This window comes from Tamandua tetradactyla, chromosome 18 (assembly GCF_023851605.1).
Source record: "Tamandua tetradactyla isolate mTamTet1 chromosome 18, mTamTet1.pri, whole genome shotgun sequence".
NCBI lineage: Eukaryota > Metazoa > Chordata > Mammalia > Pilosa > Myrmecophagidae > Tamandua > Tamandua tetradactyla.
Window position 1 is genome coordinate 12,085,320 of NC_135344.1, and position 22,083 is coordinate 12,107,402.

Here is a 22,083-nt window from a genome sequence, read left to right on the forward strand (position 1 = left end):
CTTTAAAGGTGTTTTTAAAAAACTTCAGGTAATTTTTTTTTTTTTCATATACTGTAATGCAGGCAGTGCGACTGTGGCCCAGGAGGCAGAATTTTCACCTGCCATGCCAGAGACCTGGGTTTGCTTAAATACAAATGTATTGTAACATATATTCAGAAATGTACACAGCTCAGTGCATTTTTATTGAGAACTTGTATTTATAAATTGACCACCCCACCAGAACAACAAATAGAACATTGTTACATTCCAAAATGTACATTGTTACGTTCCAAAATCATATGGGCCTCACTTTACATAACAGTAACTATATATCTAAAAAATTAGTTGGTCAAAAACAACTGGGTATTTAAATATTATGAAATGGTCAGTCTATCTGTAGGTTGAAGTATTGATAGAAAGCTTTATTGCTATCAATTGTATAGTAGTTTATTCCTTTTTTATGCAATTTTAAAAAATTTATTAATTAAAAAATTAAGAAACAAAATAAAACATCAACATAATCAGTAATTCACAATATCATCACTTAGTTGCATGTTCATCATTTCTTAGAACATTTGCATTAATTCAGAAAAAGAAATAAAAAGAAGATAGAAAAGAAATAAAACAAACACAGGAAAGAAAGAGTAAAAAAAGATTATACCTACCATACCCCAATCCCTTGCTTTCATTGATCATTAGCATTTCAAACTAAATTTATGTTAGCATTTGTTCCCCCTATTATTTATTTTTATTCCATATGTTCTACTCCTTTGTTGACAAGGTAGATAAAAGGAGCATCAGACACAAGGTTTTCACCATCACACAGTCACATTGTGACAGCTTGGATCATTATTCAATCATCCTCAAGAAACATGGCTACTGGAACACAGCTCTACATTTTCAGGCAGTTCCCTCCAGCCTCTCCATTACATCTTGAATAACAAGATGATATCTACTTGATGCATAAGAATAATCTCCAGGATAACCTCTTGACTCTGGAATCTCTCAGCCATTGACACTGTCTCATTTCCCTCTTTCCCCTTTTGGTTGAAAAGGTTTTCTCAATCCCTTGATGCTGAGTCTCAGCTCATTCTAGGGTTTTTCTCAATCCCTTGATGCTGAGTCTCAGCTCATTCCAAGATCTCTGTCCCACGTTGCCAGGAAGGTCCACACCCCTGGTAGTCATGTCCCACATAGACAGGGGGAGGGTGGTGAGTTTGCTTGTTGTGTTGGCTGGAGAGAGAGGCCACATCTGAGCAACAAAAGAGGCTCTCTTGGGGGTGACTCTTAGGCCTAATTTTAAGTAGGCTTGACCTATCTGTGGGGTTAAGTTTCATATGAACAAACCCCAAGACTGGGGGCTCAGCCTATAGCTTTGGTTGTCCACACTGCTTGTGAGAATATCAAGAATTCAACTTGGGGAAGTTGAATTTCTCCCTGTTCTCACCATTCCCCAAAGGGGGCTTGCAAATACTTTTCCACTCACTGATCGAATCACTCTGGGATTCATTGGGGCATAGTTTATTCCTTTTTTGATTATAACTTTTTTAGTATTGTGTGTACTCGTGGGCAGAATTCAATTACAATAAAAATAATTTTATTTTGACTTAGTTTAGTGCTACAATAGTCACTTTTTATTTTTATTTGCTTTTGAAGGCAAATCAATACCTAAATTTTGGTAGCTCTTTTAAATATATAGCTTGGAACTTCTTAGAACAATAAGTAAGTTCATGTAGGAGATTGTAATTCAGGTATTAGTTTATAGATGGTTATATTTGCTTTGATTGAATTTAAGAAATGAGACCTAAACAAAATATTACTCCATTGCTGTTGAATTTTTCTTTTGGTTTGTGTAATGTAGGGTTATGCTGCCATCTACCTGTGCTAGCCCACCAAAAATAGAAATGGAATTGGTACTTGCTTAGAAGTTGTCTATTTTGAAAGTGATTTTTTAAATTATTTGAGTTCCTGCTTACCAGATACGTAATTTGGATGTTAGAAAATGATTATGAATCTATGATGGGATTTCTTGAATTTGAAAGTTTTGACCAAACGATCTCAAAGATCGCTTTTGATAGGCATTTTAACTGAATTATTTTTGAGAATAGTTTAGGCTTAAAATAGTATGTTGGTAGTCTTGTGGAAAATGTTCTTGTTGAATAAACCAAATTGATAAGCCAAATGAGGGCATTTTATTTTGGGAAATACATCAGAAATGGCTGAAAATACCGGGCTTTTGCTAGAAACGCATCACAGAGCATCCTAGAAACTCGTAAAGCACCTGATGGTAATACGGCAAAGCCTTGGACTGACAGACTGAATGATTCAGAGAAGCACTTCTCAAAGTGTAATGTGCCCACACATCACATCTTGTTAATCAGATCTTGCATGTTCTGATTCTTTAGGTGTGTGGGGTGGGGCCTGAAAGTCTGGGTTTCAACCAAGCCCTTATACTTTTTAACTTAGATAGAAGGATTTAGAGAAAACAGTAGTATCTCAGCCCCTACACATATGAGATGATGATGCTGGCTGCTTTCTCTTATAATGGTGATGGATTTGTACTGAAATGTTTTTACCATGAGTCCCAACCTACTTGTGACTAATGATGTTAAGCAGGGCAACTGTTTGAGGTCTGGGGTGTAAGCCTGTCAGTTCATTGGGGCATGCAAGAAATAAATTTCTGCCTTGTCATGTTGCTTTGTATGGCTGAGATAAGAGTTTTGATGTAGTATGTAGTATGCAAAGTGAAAACATCAGAATTTCTGAGTTAGGTTGAAAATAGGAAGAAAAGGGAATTTATTGAGTGCTATATGCCAGACACTCTTCTCAGTGCTGGTTTATTTCTCACAACCACTGTTCTTATTTTCTGACAGAATCAGAAAAAGCTCATTTGGACTAGAGCATAATGCCTTTGAAGTTACTATCTCATCACAGTGCCCAACTGGCCCAGTCTCCTCTGCTAATTCCTCTTCATTTTCCTGATCTCTTAAAGGGTAGAACCCCAGGCTGACTGTGCCTTGCTTAGTACTCTCCTGTTTCCGGGCTTTAAATGCCACCTATCCACTGATGCCTCCCAAATTTTTATTTCCAGACCAGATGCATCATCTGAACTCTAAATGCATATATAGTCAGCATCCTTGTTGACATCTTCACTGGGAATGTAGTAGAATCTCCAACTTAATATGTCCCCAACCCACTTCTTTACTTCCTTTCACAAGTCAGTTCTTAGAGTCTTCCTTATCTCAGTAAATGGCAACTTCATTCTCCTGGTAGAACAGTCAAAAACCATAACATCATCCTTGATTCCTGTCTTTCAGTCACACCCAGATCCAATCCCTTCTCAAATTTTGTCATTTCTACCTTGAACACAGCTAAAATCTGAGCACTTCTCATCATTTCTGCTGCTTTTGTCTGTGTAATATTGTAGTAACCTCCTCACTGGTCTCTCAGCTTCCACTTTTGCTGGGTACCATCTGTTACCTGCAGACAGATCATAAAATCTGCCCACAGTCTTCCAGTGGCTTTCCTCGGAGGCCCTTACCACGACCTAAAAAGCCGTACAAGATTTGGCCACCACTACTTCTCTAACTCCATTCCTCAGCTTTCTTGGCTGTCTGCTAAACAGGCCAAATATACTCCTGTCTCAGACTTTGTTCTTCTGTAATTGCTTTCCACCCAGATTTCCACAGGACTCCTCACTCCTCCAGGCTTCTCCTTAAATGAGATCTCTCTCATTTTTGTCAGAGCAGTGATAACACTCTTCATGTTTCCACTGTCCCTGTCACTTCTCTGTTCCTCTTTGGAGATTTTTCCCATTCCCCTGTATTATTATTATTATCTTCTTAGCACTTCTGGCAACGTCTTACATTTTTTGTATATGTGAATTCATATTGTGGTAAAATATGTACAACATAAAATTTTCCATTTTGACCACTTTCAAGTATATACAATTCAGCAGTATTAATTAATTCACAAGATTGTGTTACCTTCAACTCTCCATTCAAAAACGCTGCTCCCATTAAGCATCAATTTCCCAATCCTTCCCTTGCCCCAGACTGAATTCTAATTTCTGTCTTTGACTGCTTATCCTAGTTATTTCATATAAATGAAAGCATACCTTATTATATCCTTTTGTGTTTGGCTTATTTCTTTTTTTCACTCAGGATGTCTTCATACTTCGTCTGTGTTGTTACATGCATCAGAACTTAATCCCTTTTTATGGCTGAACGATATTCCATTGTGTGTATATAACACATTTTGTTATCCTTTATCTGTTGATGGATACTTGGGTTGCTTCCCCTTTCTGTAACTGAATAATGTGCTATGAATGTTGATGTACTAATATCTGTTCAAGTCTCTGCTTCATTTCTTTTGGTTTTGGGTATATACCTAGAAGTGGGACTGCTGGATGATATGGTAGTTTTATGTTTAACTTTTTTGAGAAACTGCCAGACTGTTTTGCACGGTAGCAGTACCATTTTACATTTCCATCAACAATATATAGGTCTTCTTTGCAACATATTACTCTCTGTCTTCTCCACTAGAATGTCAGCCCCAGGAGGCTGAGGTTTTGTTTTACTTCCTGCGATATTCCAAAGATCTGGGATGGTGCTGGGCACAGAGTAGGGGCACCTTGTAGGGGTCCAGAAATTATTTGTTGAATGAGTGATTAATAGGTGATCCATGAATTTAGTTTCTCTTCTTCTTTCCTTCTAGGGGAATTCTTCACAGGAAAATGAAATTGATCTTGACTTTTAAATTGCTGCTGTGCTACTAATCTGTTTTTTTTTTTAATCCTTACTTGCCTAAAAATTTTATTCTTGTAGATTCTAATATTCACTTGGCAACTGTATTTCAGGTAAAGGCATTGCTTTTGAGCTTATTCAGCTCTTAATCTTAGCCTTTCAGGCATTTAATGATTATCCTTATAATAGTTTATCCATAAAATAAGTAATGACCAAACCTTCTTTAGTAAAGAGAGCATTTCAGCCATAATTGTGTCCTCTGCAAATGATTTTCCCTGAGCGTTGAATTTTTAATCCTGTTCGTTTCTTTAATTGATGCTTGGAATCCTATCATGAAGCTAGAATAATTAAAACAAAAGTAGCAGCTCCTTCAATTTTAAATTCATTGATTCAGGGTTTACAAAACGTATAATATTTCATTTGGGCCTGTTGATTTTAAGGAATAATCTTCTGAGAATATTCTAGAACTATTTTAATATTATATTGAATTTCTCCTTTCCCTTCCAAAAACAAAACCAAATAAAAAATTAATTTCTGTTCAAATCAATCTATAACTCTGCTTGGTTTAGTGCTGTTCAATTTAATATATAGTTGATAAGGCCTGTGTTATTCAGCTGTGGAACAGGCAAGTGAACTTGTCCTTAGGAGTTTATAGCATTATTGTGGAAATTTATCTGCACATATGCAACATAATTAGGAGAAAAAGACCTTGTGGCTTAAGTTCCAATGCAGAGACTTGAAGAACGTGCCAGACCCAGAGAGTGATTGCTGTTGGTTTGGGGAAGGCTTTCTGAAGGAAATATCCTTATCCTGGGCTTTGAGAAAGAGAGAGGGTTTAAATTTCAGACAGTTGAACAGAGAAAAGTTGCACTGAACGAAGGGATGGAAAAAAGAGATAGGTGGTGTGTTGGGAAATAGAATTTTTTTTGGTTAAAGTATAGTCTGTGCAGTAAAAAAATTAATAAAAAGGAAGTTGAACTATATTAAGTTTATAGCTGACCATGTTTTATAAACTTTTTTTTTCTTTTTTTTAATTCATCAAGGCAAGCCAGTTTTTACCAGAATCTATGTCAGCAGCATTATTCCTTCTTTCTTTGGATATGCCTTTTTCTTTGGAGTATCCAAATATTCACGAAGCTGTTGTGGCCTATTTGGAACAGCTGAATTCTGAAAACTATAGTATTTATAAACGAACTGCAGAAGCTCTTTATTCAATTGAATGTTCCTGTAACTTCATATCTGATGTTGAGAAGGAGGTAAAAATTTTGTACTATCCCTTTAAATTTCTTTGAAGAAATATTTAGATAATTTAACCAATATTTTTCAAATAGATGGTTGTGTAACAATTTATTTGTTAGAGGTGGGATATACTACTGATTGGGTCAATTATTCAGATTAAAGTAGGGATGTGATTAGTATGAAAGTAAAACAAAAACTATAGATTAATGAATGGTGCAAATTTATAGCATCAGTGCTTTTAAAACAAAGGCAGTAATTACAAAATCTTAATAGTTAATAGCTAATTCTTCTTTGAAGTGACTTTTTGTTTATGAGCGAGTGAAAACTGAGGTAACCAAAAATATGAGGGTCAGTAGTCCTTACTCGTGGATACATTTTTGCCTTAATATTTTATAGGCCCTTATCACATACTCTGATAAAGAGCCTGACTTTTCTTTTAAAATGCTGTCATAAACTAGATTGCTTGCAAGATGGTAGGATGACTTTAGGTGCAATGTTGTAGCAAAAGTTATGCACCATTATTTATATATTTTAGAAATCCTATTAGGATATTATTAGTATATTATCAATGAAAGGGTTAATGAGTTTTCAGTATGAACATTGGCTGTGATAGTTATTGTCTTAAAATACCAAAATGGGTCCTGAAGACCTCCAAGAATTAGGGGCAAAATTCTTAGTCCTTTGACCCTATAATGGAAGAATCTATCGGAACCTCTTATTTATAAATTTTCTTTTATTTATTCACTGTGGTTTCTTTTTCCCTTTTCTTTTTGTTGCTTTTTAATACCAGTGGCTTCTTGTTTCCCCCATGATAGAAATTTGAATCATGTCTTTAAGTTGAATTATTTCTATTACATTCTACATGAACAATTAATCACAGTTGTATTGAATACCCTCTGGGTTCCTAGAATCAGTCAGGATGTTAGAGAAGGGAGGTGAGTCATAAAAATACAGGAGCCCTGCTTTATAGTCTACAATTTAAAAGAAAGCTAGGGCCACAAACAGGGAACCAAAGAGCCTGACAACTCTCCTGTAATCTTTTAGCTTATTCAGAATTAAACAATAGGTTTAATGTAGCATTTAGCTAGGCATTTACCCAAATTTTCCCCCTGGGCTGACGTTTTTAGTTTGATTGTTGAGAAAGTGGACTTAAGTAAATGTGAATCACCTAACTGTCTCTAAATGTTCTAATTTCTTGAAGCTGCTTGGTGAACTGCTGAGAATCTCATAATACATGAACTTGACATTTATTGTTCCATTCTGTTTTTTTTTAGGGAGAGAAGAACCTCTTAGAATTAGTGGAGTTGGCAGACCAAGCCTTGTATAGCTTTTCTTATCATCAGCATTTCCCCCTAATAAAGGAAATCATCTGCCTTTGTTCAAAGATGTAATATTTTCTTTCCTGATTTGATTATATTATTATATGTGTATGTGTTTGTACATCTCTGTGTAAACTGAGGAGTAGTGAAAATGAAACTGATTTTAAATTTCCTTAGCAATTCGCTGATAGTACTTACTTTTTGTTAGGCTTCAGTCATTGTTAAGAAGTTTTACTTTGTTAATTATAAATTATTATTTTAGTTTAAATTGTCGTTATATGTCTCTGTCCTTTGTATATATTCAGCTGTATTAGGATAGCTAACTGTTTTATTCAAGAGTAAACTTTAAAAATGTCTCACCTGTAATCAAAGTGAATACTTCTTGAGTTATAATACATTTGTTTTGGATTCAAGTGCATTTGGTTATTAATTTATCTTTAGTCTTAATGATTTAAATTGAAACTTTAAAAAAATATTTCTTTGAACCTTTTTCTTATATGGAGTTTTGAAAAGCACTATGCATTAATTTTTTTTCTGACAGCTTATCAAGGTAGATTCTAATTTAGAGCTAATACTTAATGGCATTTAGAAAGAGTAAATTCCATGAAGTAATAAACATCAGTAACTTTTCTTTTATGTATTATTCTGTTATGTAAAACAAATGAAAAGAGGTTAAGCCACGGTGGCTCAGCAGGCAGAGTTCTCGCCTGCCATGTTGGAAACCCAAGTTCGATTCCTGGTGCCTGCCCATGATAAAAAAAAGAAAAGAAAAAAATTTCTGATGTTTAATTTTACAATGTCAGGAGTAAGATTACCATTTGCCATTGATTGAAAATAAAGGCTGTAGAATTTGAAAGATGTGAAAAGTTGGAAAACGTCCAAGAAAGAAAAAGGGAGTCATTAATGAACTAGAAAATGAACCTTGTGATGATAGAGCAAGGAATTTAAGATTACTTGTTTTGGCATATAAAAAGCTACTCCTGGATGGTAATTTAAGAAAAAGTATGTATAAAATAAAGGGTGGTGACTAGGCATTGTCCAGATCTATGAAATTTAAGTAAAAGGCAAAGATTTTTAAGCTTGCCTTAAGGAGAAAAATAAACTATATTATAACCTTAACAATTTATTTTCTTAAAGACCAATTATTTATTTTTTGTAGTCTTTAAGAGAGACTATTCTCCGCCTAAAAACAAGTGCCAGGTAAGTACTTGTTAATATTGGTTAGTTAAATAAGACCCCTGTTATAGAATTAGGAAGAAATCCCTTCTACCATGCTTTCCAATCTCTTTTGTTTAGTAATTTACTTGCCTTAGATGTCTTGAATGTTTTTCCTTTTTACCAGCTGGAAATCTGCACAGGCCAGTCCATTACTACAAGGAGAAAGTCAGAAAGTGCTTCTACATATGATGTCTCATCCATTGCTGCAAGTGAAAGTTGAAACATATCGCTGTTGTTTGGAAATTATTAAGGTGGGTGTTTTGGGGGAGAGCTATCAGTAGTTATACCTCCAAAATTAATTTACTTGAACTTTCAGGTGAAATGTAAGAATTTATATTCTGTAATAATAGATGGTATTGATTAGTCAATTCTAGGAAATTTGTACTATTAAACTCCTTTAACTTTAGAATCTAGTGATGAGTTGTTTTATTAGAAAGTTTCTTAAGAGTTGTATCTCTGTTGTTTTATTTACTGATGGGAAAGTTTGCTTTATTAGTAACGGAAAAGTTGAGTTCTACCAAGTATTCAAAAGGGATTTTTATACTCAGGAAAAGTTTTAGGTGATTGCCTAAATTTTACAGTTTAGATTCATAGAAAATATAATTTATAATTATAGTCTAACTATAGTTATTTCACTATATATGTATATAATTATAGTTTGTAACTAATCTATAAATCTAGTTTATAAATCTATACTATCGATTTTCTTAGTAATATTTTTCTTTTTAAACAAATATTTATTTTCTGTTAAATTATGAAATATTTCTGCATATAATAGTAATTAGAATATTGAAAATTTCAATAATGAGAAGAGTATTGTACTTAGAAGAGTATTGTACTTAGAACAGTATTGCAAAGTACATGTTACTCTGTATTCTTGAAATGTCCTCTTGCCAAAGTACACATTTAACATTCTCATAAGTATTACCTAGATATAACAAATATTAACATTTGGCCATTTTAGCTTCTCATCCTTTTTTATTCAAAGAAGTAAAAACATTATAGTTATAGCTGAAGCATCTTTCCAATATTTTCCCCTCCATTATTTAACATGGCAACCACCCTTATGCAATTGTTGTAATTCCTTCCCATCCATGTTTTCTATACTATTTATATACATGCATGCCTTTATGAATAATATGTATTATTGTTTTGTCCGATTTAAAAAAATAGATATAATTTTTAAAATAAATATTTTTTGTGTGTGATTTTTTAAAACTTTTTTTATTAATTAAAAAAAATTAACAAACAAAACATTTAGATATCATTCCATTCCATATATACAATCAGTTATTCTTAACATCATCACATAGTTGCATATACATCATTTCTTAGTACATTTGCATCGATTTAGAAAAAGAAATAAAAAGACAACAGAAAAAGAAATAAAATGATAATAGAGAAAAAAAAGACTATACATACCATACCCCTTACCCCTCGCTTTCATTTACCACTATTTCAAACTGAATTTATTTTAACATTTGTTCCCCCTATTATTTATTTTTATTCCATGTGTTCTACTCTTCTGTTGATATAGTAGCTAAAAGGAGCATCAGACGTAAGGTTTTCACATTCACAGAGTCTCATTGTGAAAGCTATATCATTGTTCAGTCATCATCAAGGAACATGGCTCCTGGAACACAGCACTACATTTTCAGGCAATTCCCTCCAGCCTCTCCACTACATCTTGAACAACAAGTTGATATCTACTTAATGCGTAAGAATAACTCCAGGATAACCTCTCGACTCTGTTTGAAATCTCTCAGCCATTGACACTTTGTCTCATTTTACTCTTCCCGCTTTTGGTCGAGAAGTTTCTCTCAATCCCTTGATGTTAATTCTCAGCTCATTCTAGGGTTTTTCTCAGTCCCTTGATGCTGAGTCTCAGCTCATTCCAGGATCTCTGTCCCACGTTGCCAGGAAGGTCCACACCCCTGGGAGTCATGTCCCACGCAGAGAAGGGGAGGGTGGTGAGACTGCTCGTCATGTTGGTTGGAGAGAGGGGCCACATCTGAGCAACAAAAGAGGCTCTCTTGGGGGTGACTCTTAGGCCTAAATTTTAAGTAGACTTGACCTATCCTTTCTGGGGTTAAGTTTCATGTGAACAAACCCCAAGACTGGGGGCTCTGTGTATAGCTTTGGTTGTCCACACTGCTTGTGAGGATATCAAGAATTCAACTTGAGGAAGTTGAATTTCTCCCCACTCTCCATTCCCCAAATGGGGCTTGCAAATACTTTTCCAGTCACTGATCAAATCATTCTGGGATTCATCGGAGGATCACTCTGGACAAACCAACAAAATCTCGTGTGCTACCTGAGATTCCAAGTACTTATGACATTCAATCAAACTATCTACATGAGTTATATTAGGAAATGCTCTAGTCAAAATCTAAATTTTGTAACAAATAAACATTTTTTGCTTTAGTCTCACACATAAGGTGACATTTTAAAGTATTATCATCTATTTTCAGCACCCTGCAATAATGACATTCCTTTGTTCTTCCTCATGCCAAAACATTTTTAAAATTTGTACATTGTACATTTCGCTATTATTATACACTCTAGGCATTCCTAGATTATACCATCTCGATCTTTAACATCTATCTTTCTTTCTGATTTCATTTATGTCCCCAGCCCTCCTCCATCATTCTCACATGCAGCTTCATTCAGTGTTTTAGCATAATTACGTTACAGTTAGGTAGTATTGTGCTGTCCATTTCTGAGTTTTTGTATCCAGTCCTGTTGCACAGTCCGTATCCCTTCAGCTCCAATTATCCACTATCTTACCCTATTTCTATCTCCTGATGGTCTCTGTTACCAACGACATATTCCAAGTTTATTCACTAATGTCGGTTCATATCAGTGAGACCATACAGTATTTGTCCTTTAGTTTTTGGCTAGTCTCACTCAGCATAATGTTCTCAAGGTCCATCCATGTTGTTACATACTTCATAAGTTTATTCTGTCTTAAAGCTGCATAATATTCCATCGTATGTATATACCACAGTTTGTTTAGCCACTCATCTGCTGATGGACATTTTGGCTGTTTCCATCTCCTTGCAATTGTAAATAATGCTGCTATGAACATTGGTGTGCAAATGTCCATTTGTGTCTTTGCCCTTAAGTCCTCTGAGTAGATACTTAGCAATGGTATTGCTGGGTCATATGGCAATTCTATATTCATCTTTCTGAGGAACCACCAGACTGCCTTCCACAGTGGTTGCACCATTTGACATTCCCACCAACAGTGAATAAGTGTGCCTCTTTCTCCACATCCTCTCCAGCACTTGTCATTTTCTGTTTTGTTGATAATGGCCATTCTGGTGGGTGTGAGATGATACCTCGTTGTGGTTTTCATTTGCATTTCTCTAATGGCCAGGGACATTGAGCATCTCTTCATGTGCCTTTTGGCCATTTGTATTTCCTCTTCTGATAGGTGTCTGTTCAAGTCTTTTTCCCATTTTGTAATTGGATTGACTGTCTTTTTGTTGTTGAGTTGAACAATCTCTTTATAAATTCTGGATACTAGACCTTTATCTGATATGTCGTTTCCAAATATTTTCTCCCATTGTGTAGGCTGTCTTTCTACTTTCGTGATGAAGTTCTTTGATGTACAAAAGTGTTTAATTTTGAGGAGCTCCCATTTATTTCTTTCTTTCTTCAGTGCTCTTGCTTTAGGTGTAAGGTCCATAAAACCGCCTCCAATTATAAGATTCATAAGATATCTCCCTACATTTTCCTCTAACTATTTTATGGTCTTAGACCTAATGTTTAGATCTTTGATCCATTTTGAGTTAACTTTTGTATAGGGTGTGAGATACGGGTCCTCTTTCATTCTTTTGCACATGGATATCCAGTTCTCTAGGCACCATTTATTGAAGAGACTGTTCTGTCCCAAATAAGTTGGCTTGACTGCCTTATCAAAGATCAAATGTCCATAGGTGAGAGGGTCTATATCTGAGCACTCTATTCGATTCCATTGGTCAATATATCTATCTTGATGCCAGTACCATGCTGTTTTGACCACTGTGGCTTCATAATATGCCTTAAAGTCAGGCAGCGTGAGACCTCCAGCTTCGTTTTATTCCTCAAGATACTTTTAGCATTTTGGGGCACCCTGCCCTTCCAGATAAATTTGCTTATTGGTTTTTCTATTTCTGAAAAGTAAGTTGTTCGGATTTTGATTGATATTGCGTTGAATCTGTAAATCAATTTAGGTAGAATTGACATCTTAACTGTATTTAGTCTTCCAATCCATGAACATGGTATGCCCTTCCATCTATTTAGGTCTTTTGTGATTTCTTTTAACAGTTTCTTGTAGTTTTCTTTGTATAGGTCTTTTGTCTCTTTAGTTAAATTTATTCCTAAGTATTTTATTCTTTTAGTTGCAATTGTAAATGGAATTCATTTCTTGATTTCCCCATCAGCTTGTTCAATACTAGTGTATAGAAACACTACAGATTTTTGAATGTTGATCTTGTAACCTGCCACTTTGCTGTACTCGTTTATTAGCTCTAGTAGTTTTGCTGTGGATTTTTCAGGGTTTTTGATGTTTAGTATCATATCATCTGCAAACAGTGATAGTTTTACTTCTTCCTTTCCAATTTTGATGCCTTGTATTTCTTTTTCTTGCCTAATTGCTCTGGCTAGAACTTCCAAGACAATGTTGAATAACAGTGATGATAGTGGACATTCTTGTCTTGTTCCTGATCTTAGGGGGAAAGTTTCCATTTTTTCCCCATTGAGGATGATATTAGCTGTGGGTTTTTCATATATTCCCTCTATCATTTTAAGGACGTTCCCTTGTATTCCTATCCTTTGAAGTGTTTTCAACAGGAAAGGATGTTGAATCTTGTCAAATGCCTTCTCTGCATCAATTGAGATGATCATGTGATTTTTCTGCTTTGATTTGTTGATATGGTGTATTACATTAATTGATTTTCTTATGTTGAACCATCCTTGCATACCTGGGATGAATCCTACTTGGTCATGATGTATAATTCTTTTAATGTGTTGCTGGATTCGATTTGCTGGATTTTTGTTGAGGATTTTTGCATCTATATTCATTAGAGAGATTGGTCTGTAGTTTTCTTTTTTTGTAATATGTTTGCCTGGTTCTGGTATGAGGGTGATGTTGGCTTCATAGAATGAATTAGGTAGCTTTCCCTCCACTTCAATTTTTTTGAAGAGTTTGAGCAGGATTGGTACTAATTCTTTCTGGAATGTTTGGTAGAATTCACATGTGAACCCATCTGGTCCTGGACTTTTCTTTTTGGGAAGCTTTTGAATGACTGATTCAGTTTCTTTACTTGTGATTGGTTTGTTGAGGTCATCTATCTCTTCTTGAGTCAAAGTTGGTTGTTCCTGCCTTTCTGGGAACTTGTCCATTTCATCTACATTGTTGTATTTATTAGCATAAAGTTGTTCATAGTATCCTGTTATTACCTCCTTTATTTCTGTGAGGTCAGTGGTTATGTCTCCTCTTCCATTTCTGATCTTATTTATTTGCGTCCTCTCTCTTCTTCTTTTTGTCACTCTTGCTAAGGGCCCATGAATCTTGTTGATTTTCTCATAGAACCAACTTCTGGTCTTATTGATTTTCTCTATTGTTTTCGTGTTCTCAATTTCATTTATTTCTGCTCTAATCTTTGTTATTTCTTTCCTTTTGCTTGCTTTGGGGTTAGTTTGCTGTTCTTTCTCCAGTTCTTCCAAGTGGACAGTTAATTCCCGAATTTTTGCCCTTTCTTCTTTTTTGATATAGGCATTTAGGGCAATAAATTTCCCTCTTAGCGCTGCCTTTGCTGCATCCCATAAGTTTTGATATGTTGTGTTTTCATTTTCATTCGCCTTGAGATATTTACTAATTTCTCTTGTAATTTCTTCCTTGACCCACTGGTTGTTTAAGAGTGTGTTGTTGAGCCTCCACGTATTTGTGAATTTTCTGGCGCTCTGCCTATTATTGATTTCCAACTTCATTCCTTTATGATCTGAGAACGTGTTGTGTATGATTTCAATCTTTTTAAATGTGTTAAAACTTGCTTTGTGACCCAGCGTATGGTCTATCTTTGAGAATGATCCATGAGCATTTGAGAAAAAGGTGTATCCTGCTGTTGTGGGGTGTAATGTCCTATAAGTGTCTGTTAAGTCTAACTCATTTATTGTAATATTCAAATTCTCTGTTTCTTTATTGATCCTTTGTCTAGATGTTCTGTCCATTGATGAGAGTGGGGAATTGAAGTCTCCAACTATTATGGTAGATGTGTCTATTTCCCTTTTCAGTATTTGCAGTGTTTGCTTCACATATTTTGGGGCATTCTGGTTCGGTGCATAAATATTTATGATTGTTATGTCTTCTTGTTGAATTGTTCCTTTTATTAGTAGATAGTATCCTTCTTTGTCTCTTTTAACTGTTTTACATTTGAAGTCTAATTTGTTGGATAGTAGTGTAGCTACTCCTGCTCCTTTCTGGTTGTTATTTGCATGAAATATCTTTTCCCAACTTTCACTTTCAACGTATGTTTATCTTTGGGTCTAAGATGTGTTTCCTGTAGACAGCATATAGAAGGATCCTGTTTTTTAATCCATTCTGCCAGTCTATGTCTTTTGATTGGGGAGTTCAGTCCATTAACATTTAGTGTTATTACTGTTTGGGTAGTACTTTCCTCTATCATTTTGCCTTTTGTATTTTATATGTCATATCTAATTTTCCTTCTTTCTACACTCTTCTCCACACCTCTCTCTTCTGTCTTTTCGTATTTGACTCAAGTGCTCCCTTTAGTATTTCTTGCATTTTATATGTCATATCTAATTTTCCTTCTTTCTACACTCTTCTCCACACCTCTCTCTTCTGTCTTTTCGTATTTGACTCTAGTGCTCCCTTTAGTATTTCTTGCAGAGCTGGTCTCTTGATCATAAATTCTCTCGGTGACTTTTTGTCTGAAAATGTTTTAATTTCTCCCTCATTTTTGAAGGACAGTTTTGCTAGATATAGAAGTCTTGGTTGGCAGTTTTTCTCTTTTAGTAATTTAAATATATCATCCCACTGTCTACTCTCCTCCATGGTTTCTGCTGAGAAATCTACACATAGTCTTATTGGGTTTCCCTTGTATGTGAAGGATTGTTTTTCTCTTGCTGCTTTCAAGATCCACTCTTTCTTTTTGACCTCTGACGTTCTGACTAGTAAGTGTCTTGGAGAATGTCTATTTGGATCTATTCTCTTTGGGGTGCCCTGCACTTCTTGGATCTGTATATTTAGGTCTTTCATAAGAGTTGGGAAATTTTCAGTGATAATTTCTTCCATTAGTTTTTCTCCTCCTTTTTCCTTCTCTTCTCCTTCCAGGACACCCACCACACGTATATTTGTGCGCTTCATATTATCATTCAATACCCTGAGTCCCTGCTCATATTTTTCCATTCTTTTCCCTGTAGTTTCTGTTTCTCTTTGGATTTCAGATGTTCTATCCTCCAGTTCACTATAATCTTAACCTCTGTCTCTTGAAATCTTCCATTGTAGGTTTCCATTGTTTTTTTCATCTCTTCTACTGTATTTTTCATTCCCGTATAAAATTCTGTGATTTGTTTTTTCAGACTTTCCATTTCTTCTTTTTGTTCATTCCTTGCCTTCTTCATGTCCTCCCTCAATTCATTGATTTGGTTTTTGATGAGGTTTTCCATTTCTGTTCATATATTCTGAATTAGTTGTTTCATCTCCTGTATCTCGTTTGAACTATTGGTTATTCCTTTGACTGGGCCATATCTTCAGTTTTCCTGGTGTGATTTGTTATTTTTTGCTGGCGTCTAGACATTTAATCACCTTAATTAGTTTATTCTGGAGATGCTTTCACTTATCTTACCTAGGGTTTTCTTGCTAGATGACTTTGTTGTCTATCTGTTCTTTGACCTTCGGTTCAGCTTTTTCTGGGTCTCTAGTTTAAGTTTTTTTTAACAGAGGGTAATTTTTCAGTTCTTGTTTTCTTGTTTCTTGTCCTACTTGTAAGGTGCCTTCTCCCTCCCCACCCTTAGAAGGGTCTACATAGGTATTACAGACTTGAGCCGGGTTTTCCCGGACTAAACTGGCCTCCTATCAGGGGTAAGGAGTCACCTGCGTCAGTTTTCCCTGAGGGTGAGACCCAGCAGGTTCAAAGACTTTCCTGTGAAGTCTCTGGGCTCTGTTTTTCTTATCCTGCCCAGTATGTGGCGCTTGTCTGTCTGCGGGTCCCACCAGCAAAATATGTTGTGGCTCCTTTAACTTTGGAAGGCTCTCCCTGCTGGGGGCGTGGTGGAGACAGAGAAGAGGTTGTAGGCTGGTTTTAATGGCTTCAAATTGCCAAGCCCTGGCGTCTGAATTCCTTGAGAGAGCGATTCCACCTAAGTTGGGCTCACCCCTCCCCTGGGAAAGGCACACGTGGGAGATAGCCCTGAAAGCAGTCTGTTTCTGCCTATGCCTGGGGCAGTTGTAGCCTGAGGAGTCCCACTGCTGAATCCAGAGGGAGCCAAGCCTCTGTAGAAATAGCTGCAAAAACCGGTTTCGTTCCCTTTCCTCAATTTCAGTTAGCCCAATAAGCGACCTCTGCCTTGACCAGTTTCGCCTGAGCTGGGGGCCTATTTTTAGTAGTCAGAATTTGTTTATTAATGCCGCAATTGGTGTTTGGTCGGACTTAGTCCCTGCTACTGTTAGAGTCTCTTTCCTTTCCCTCTGGAAAGCCGCCTGTTGGGGAGGGGCGCCATGCGCTGGCCACCGTGGCTTGGGGACCTCACTGTTCCGGAGACTCGCAGCCGGTCCAGCTGTTCCAGACTGGGGTACGCTGTGTGTCTGGTCACTATCGTGGCTCCGGGAGCTGTTCTGTACTGTTTCTGGTTATTTAGTAGTTGTTCTGGAGGACGAACTAAAACTCGCACATTGCTAAGCCACCATCTTCTAAAATAAATTTTTTAATTAAAAAGAAATATATAACAACAAACACAAACATTCTTTTAACATATGATCATTTCGTTCTGTATATATATAAGTAGTACTTCACAGTATCATCACATAGTTGCATATTCATCATGATCATTTCTTAAAACATTTGCATCAATTCAGAAAAACAAAAAAACAACAGAAAAAAATCATATATACCATAGCCTTTACCCCTCCCTTTCATTGAGCCTAGCATTTCAATCTAAATTTGTTTTAACATTTATTCCCTGTTATTTATTTTTATTCCGTATGTTTTACTTGATGATTTAAAAAATAGATATAATTTTATACCGTACATCTTTATGTGTTTTCTTTTTTCCTTTTTTTTTGCATGGGGAGGCACCAGGAATTGAACCTGGGTCTCACACATGACAGGCGAGAACTCTGCCACTGTGTGCCACTGTGTTGCCTGTTTCTTCCACTTAATATTAGTATTTGGAGCTCTACTAGTTCATTCATCTTATTTTGATTCATATATATTTTGAATATACTACCTTTTATTTATTGATAAAATTGATGAATATTTACATTAGTCTTTTACCGAAGTAAATTTTTTCGATGGCGGTTTGTGACTGATGGTACATGTGTTTGAAATGTCTTTTATTTCACCTTACTACTGATTGACAGGTTAGCTGATTAAAGAAATTAGGTTCACTGTTTTTTTTTCCCCTTCACACTTTGCTATATTTGATTCTTGTTAGATATCTGACATTGCTAAGAAGTCTGCTTTCAGTTAAATTACAAATTCTGTGTATTTTCTTTTTCTGGTTGCTTTTGAGATCTTTTCCTTGTTTCTGGCATTCTACAGTTTCATGACAGTGTGTTTCCAAGTATATTCATTTTTTGTAAAACTTTTGTTATTATATAATGTATATAATAACATATATACAAAGCATAGAAATAAAAAAGAAATAATTTTCAGAGCACTCTTCAACAAGAGCTGTTACAGGACAGATCACAGATTTTGTCATGGGCCTCTCAGATTTTTCCTTCTAGCTGCTCCCGAATATAGGAGGCTAGAAGGAGTAAATATTTTTATCATCATAATCGACTTTTTTTCTCTTTTTTTGTGAAATATAACATACATACAAAAAAGTAGTACATTTCAAAGCACAGCACAACAGTTAGTTGTAGAACAGATTTCGGAGTTTGGTATGGGTTACAGTTCCGCAATTTTAGGTTTTTACTTCTAGCTGCTCTAAGATACTGGAGACTAAAAGAAATATCACTTTAATGATTCAGCAGTTTGTTATACTTTGCCTTTTCTGTGTAACTCTACTATCACCTTTGGTCTTTTTATCTGACTCTTTAGAGGTATTTGGGCTATGGCCATTCTAACTTTTTCATGTTGGAAGTGGCTGTCAGTAATATGGGGTAGGAAGATGGCACTAGCTGATGTTCTGGAGAGGCTGGATCCCCTAGGTTTCAGGATTTATCTGATCCAGGGACCCATTTGGAAGTTGTAGGTTTCTGGAAGGTTACCCTAGTGCATGGGACCTTTGTAGAATTTATGTGTTGCCCTAGGTATTCTTTAGGATTGACTAGAATGGTTTTGGTTGGGGTTTGGCAAATTATGATAGGTAATAATGTCTAGCTGAAGCTTGCATAAGAGTGCCCTCCAGAATATCTCTCAACTCTATTTGAACTCTCTCAGCCACTGATACTTTATTAGTTACACTTCTTTTCCCCTTTTGGTCAGGCTGGAATTGTTGATCCCATGGTACTAGGCCTGGAGTCATTTCTGGGAGTCGTCTCCCATGCTGCCAGGGAGACTTTCACCCCTGGATGTCATGTCCCATGTAGAGGGGAGAGCAATGACTTCATTTATGGAGTTGGCCTTAGAGAGAGAGATGCCACATCTGAGCAACAAAAGAGGTCCCCCAGAAGTAACTCGTAGACATACCTATAGGTAGGCTAAACTTCTCCACTACCTACATAAGCTTCACAAGAGTAAGCCTCAAGATCAAGGGCTTGGGTCGGGCCATGGTGGCTTAGCAGGCAGAGTTCTCACCTGCCATGCTAGAGACCTGGGTTCAATTCCTGGTGCCTGCCATTAAAAATAAATAAATAAATAAATAAGATCAAGGGCTTGGCCTATTGATTTGAGTGTCCCTAATGTTTGACACACTATCAGGATTACCTGATGGTAAAGTTTAATAGTTCCATATTTTTTGTTCCATCATTCAAGGAACTTTGCCAATACTTTTTGATTATCTACTTATTCTAGGATGTATCCAGGCGTTATATTAAACTATTAAAGGCCCTCATTCTTATTCTGGACTCCCTGTGTTTCAGTTGTTCAAATGAGCTATCCAGATAGGTTGAGTTAGATAATATGTTACAGAAAGTTTAGGTTCCAGACAAAATAAACCCTTTCTTCCTTTGGTCTCAAAGAGTAGGTACGGTTCTCAAATATAGACAGTGTCTTCCTCACTTCTGTGTTCTGAATTACTTTAATCCCGACTTAATCAGCTTTGTTCTTATCTCTAAATACCAGGTTATAGATATATAAAACAACTTCTTAAAACCCAGAAATAATAATTACCACCCGGACTAAATGTGTCTGCTGTAAGAGCTTACAATCTAGGCCCCTGCTTTCTTGTAAACATTTTCTAATGGAGACCATAGAGTACTTGTTCTTTCATTTCTGGCTTATTTTGCCTTACCATGTCTCACAGGTTTATTCACATTGTTGTATGTCTTACGGCTTTGTTACTTTGTAGCAGCACAATCTTTGATCTTATGTATATACCATCATTTGCCATTCTACTTCTCAGTCAGTGCATTCTTCAGCCACCCTTATTCATTAGGCATCATGAATAATGCCCAAAGTCCACATCCATCAACACTCTCAATTTTAGATAATTTCATTGTTCCCAAGAGAAAGATAACCAACAAACATACCCTCACCAAATAGGAAATCTGAAGTTCCTCTTAACTCTTGCCCCTTATGCCGTTATTTGCCCCTGCTGTTGCTGTGATATGCTCATGTTTTCCTGTTAAATATAGCCCATAGCATGCAATAGCAGTTTCCCCCCGTATCCTGAACTTAAACACTCTTTGACGCGAATCATACCTTTGAAGTAGTTCTTGTAAGAACTTATTTATATTTCTAGTGTTAATCAGTGGGATGCACAGGTGTATACAATCCTTTTCAATCTTGTTCACCTTCAATACGGTGAACAAGATAATATGATAATATTATAAACCCACTAGAGAACTGCCTTCACTTCTATTTATTCCATTCCCTTTGAGTTCAACTGCATTAGCTAATTGTTCACCCATCTCTAGCTTCCATGTATCTTTAAGTCCCCTATATTCTGTATTATAAGCCTCTGATTTTACCTTTTCTATGGTCATAAAAGTGGAGTCATATAGTATCTATCCTTTTGTGACTGGCTTATTTCACTTAGCATTGTGTCCTCAAGACTGATCCATCTTGTCATGCACTTCAGGATATCATTTCGTCTTACTGCTGCATAATATTCCATTGTATGTATATACCACATTTTGTTAATCCACTTGTCTGTTGATGGGCATTTGTATTGTTTCCATCTTTTGGAGATTGTGAATAATGCTGCTATGAACATCGGTATGCTATTGTCTGTTTGTGTCACTGCTTTCAGCTCTTCTGGGTATATAAAAGTAAGTTGGACTTTATTAAAATTTAAAACTTCTTTGTGAAAGAAACTCTTAAGAGAACAAAAAGACAAACCACAGACTGGGAGAATATTTGTAAAATTCATATCTGATAAAGGACTTGTGTCCAAAATATACAAAGAATTCTTAAAACTCAACAATAAGAAAACAAACAACGCAATTAAAAAATGTGCAGAAGATCTGAACAGATAACTTGCCAAAGAAAATACTCAGGTGGTTAAGAAGCATGTGAAAAGATGTTCAACATCATATGTCATCAGAGGTTTGCAAACTAAAGCAACAGTGAGATATCACTACGTATGTGTTAGCATGGCTTATGCTTTGTTGCTCCAAAGGATGTGGAGCAATAGGAATTTGCATTCATTACTGGTGAGAATGCAAAATGGAATAGCCTGGCAATTTTTTACAAAGTTAAACATAGGCTTGCCATATGATCCAGCAAACACACTCCTTGTTATTTACCCAGATGAGTTGTCCGCAGTGTAACCTATACATGAATGTTTATAGTAGTTTTATTCATAATTGCCCCAAACTGGAAACAATCAAGATATCCTTCAGTGGATGAATAGATAAACAAACTATGCATCCATACAGCTGAAAATCATTCAGTGATGAAAAAAATGAGCTATCAAGCTATGGAAAGACATGGAAGAACCTAAAATGCATATGGTAAATGAGAGACGCCATTCCGAAAAGACCATATTCTGTATGGTTCCAGTTACATGACATACTGGAAAAGACAAAACTATGAACTTATGAAGGTCTGTGTGCCAAGAGTGTTAGGGTGAGGGAGGAATGAAAAAGTGGAACACAAGCATTTTTATAGCATTGAAACTATTTTGTATAATACTATAATGGTGGATACATGATATTATGCATTATTAAAACTCATGGAACCATACAACACAAAGGATGGATCCTAATGTAGACTGTGGGATTCAACCAATAATGTGTTAATATTGGT

The 22,083-nt window shown here is 35.9% G+C and overlaps 1 protein-coding gene across 3 annotated transcripts in view; it reads left to right on the forward strand.

Annotated features, from left to right (window-relative positions):
* Window positions 1-22,083, forward strand: part of RTTN (rotatin) — a 202,798-nt gene that overhangs the window by 43,725 nt on the left and 136,990 nt on the right. For all 3 annotated transcript variants that reach the window (XM_077135252.1, XM_077135253.1, XM_077135254.1), the window contains exons 12-14: window positions 5,768-5,980; window positions 7,238-7,350; window positions 8,625-8,751. In XM_077135252.1, coding sequence (XP_076991367.1) covers window positions 5,768-5,980; window positions 7,238-7,350; window positions 8,625-8,751 — 453 coding nt within the window. The remainder of the gene's footprint in view (window positions 1-5,767; window positions 5,981-7,237; window positions 7,351-8,624; window positions 8,752-22,083) is intronic.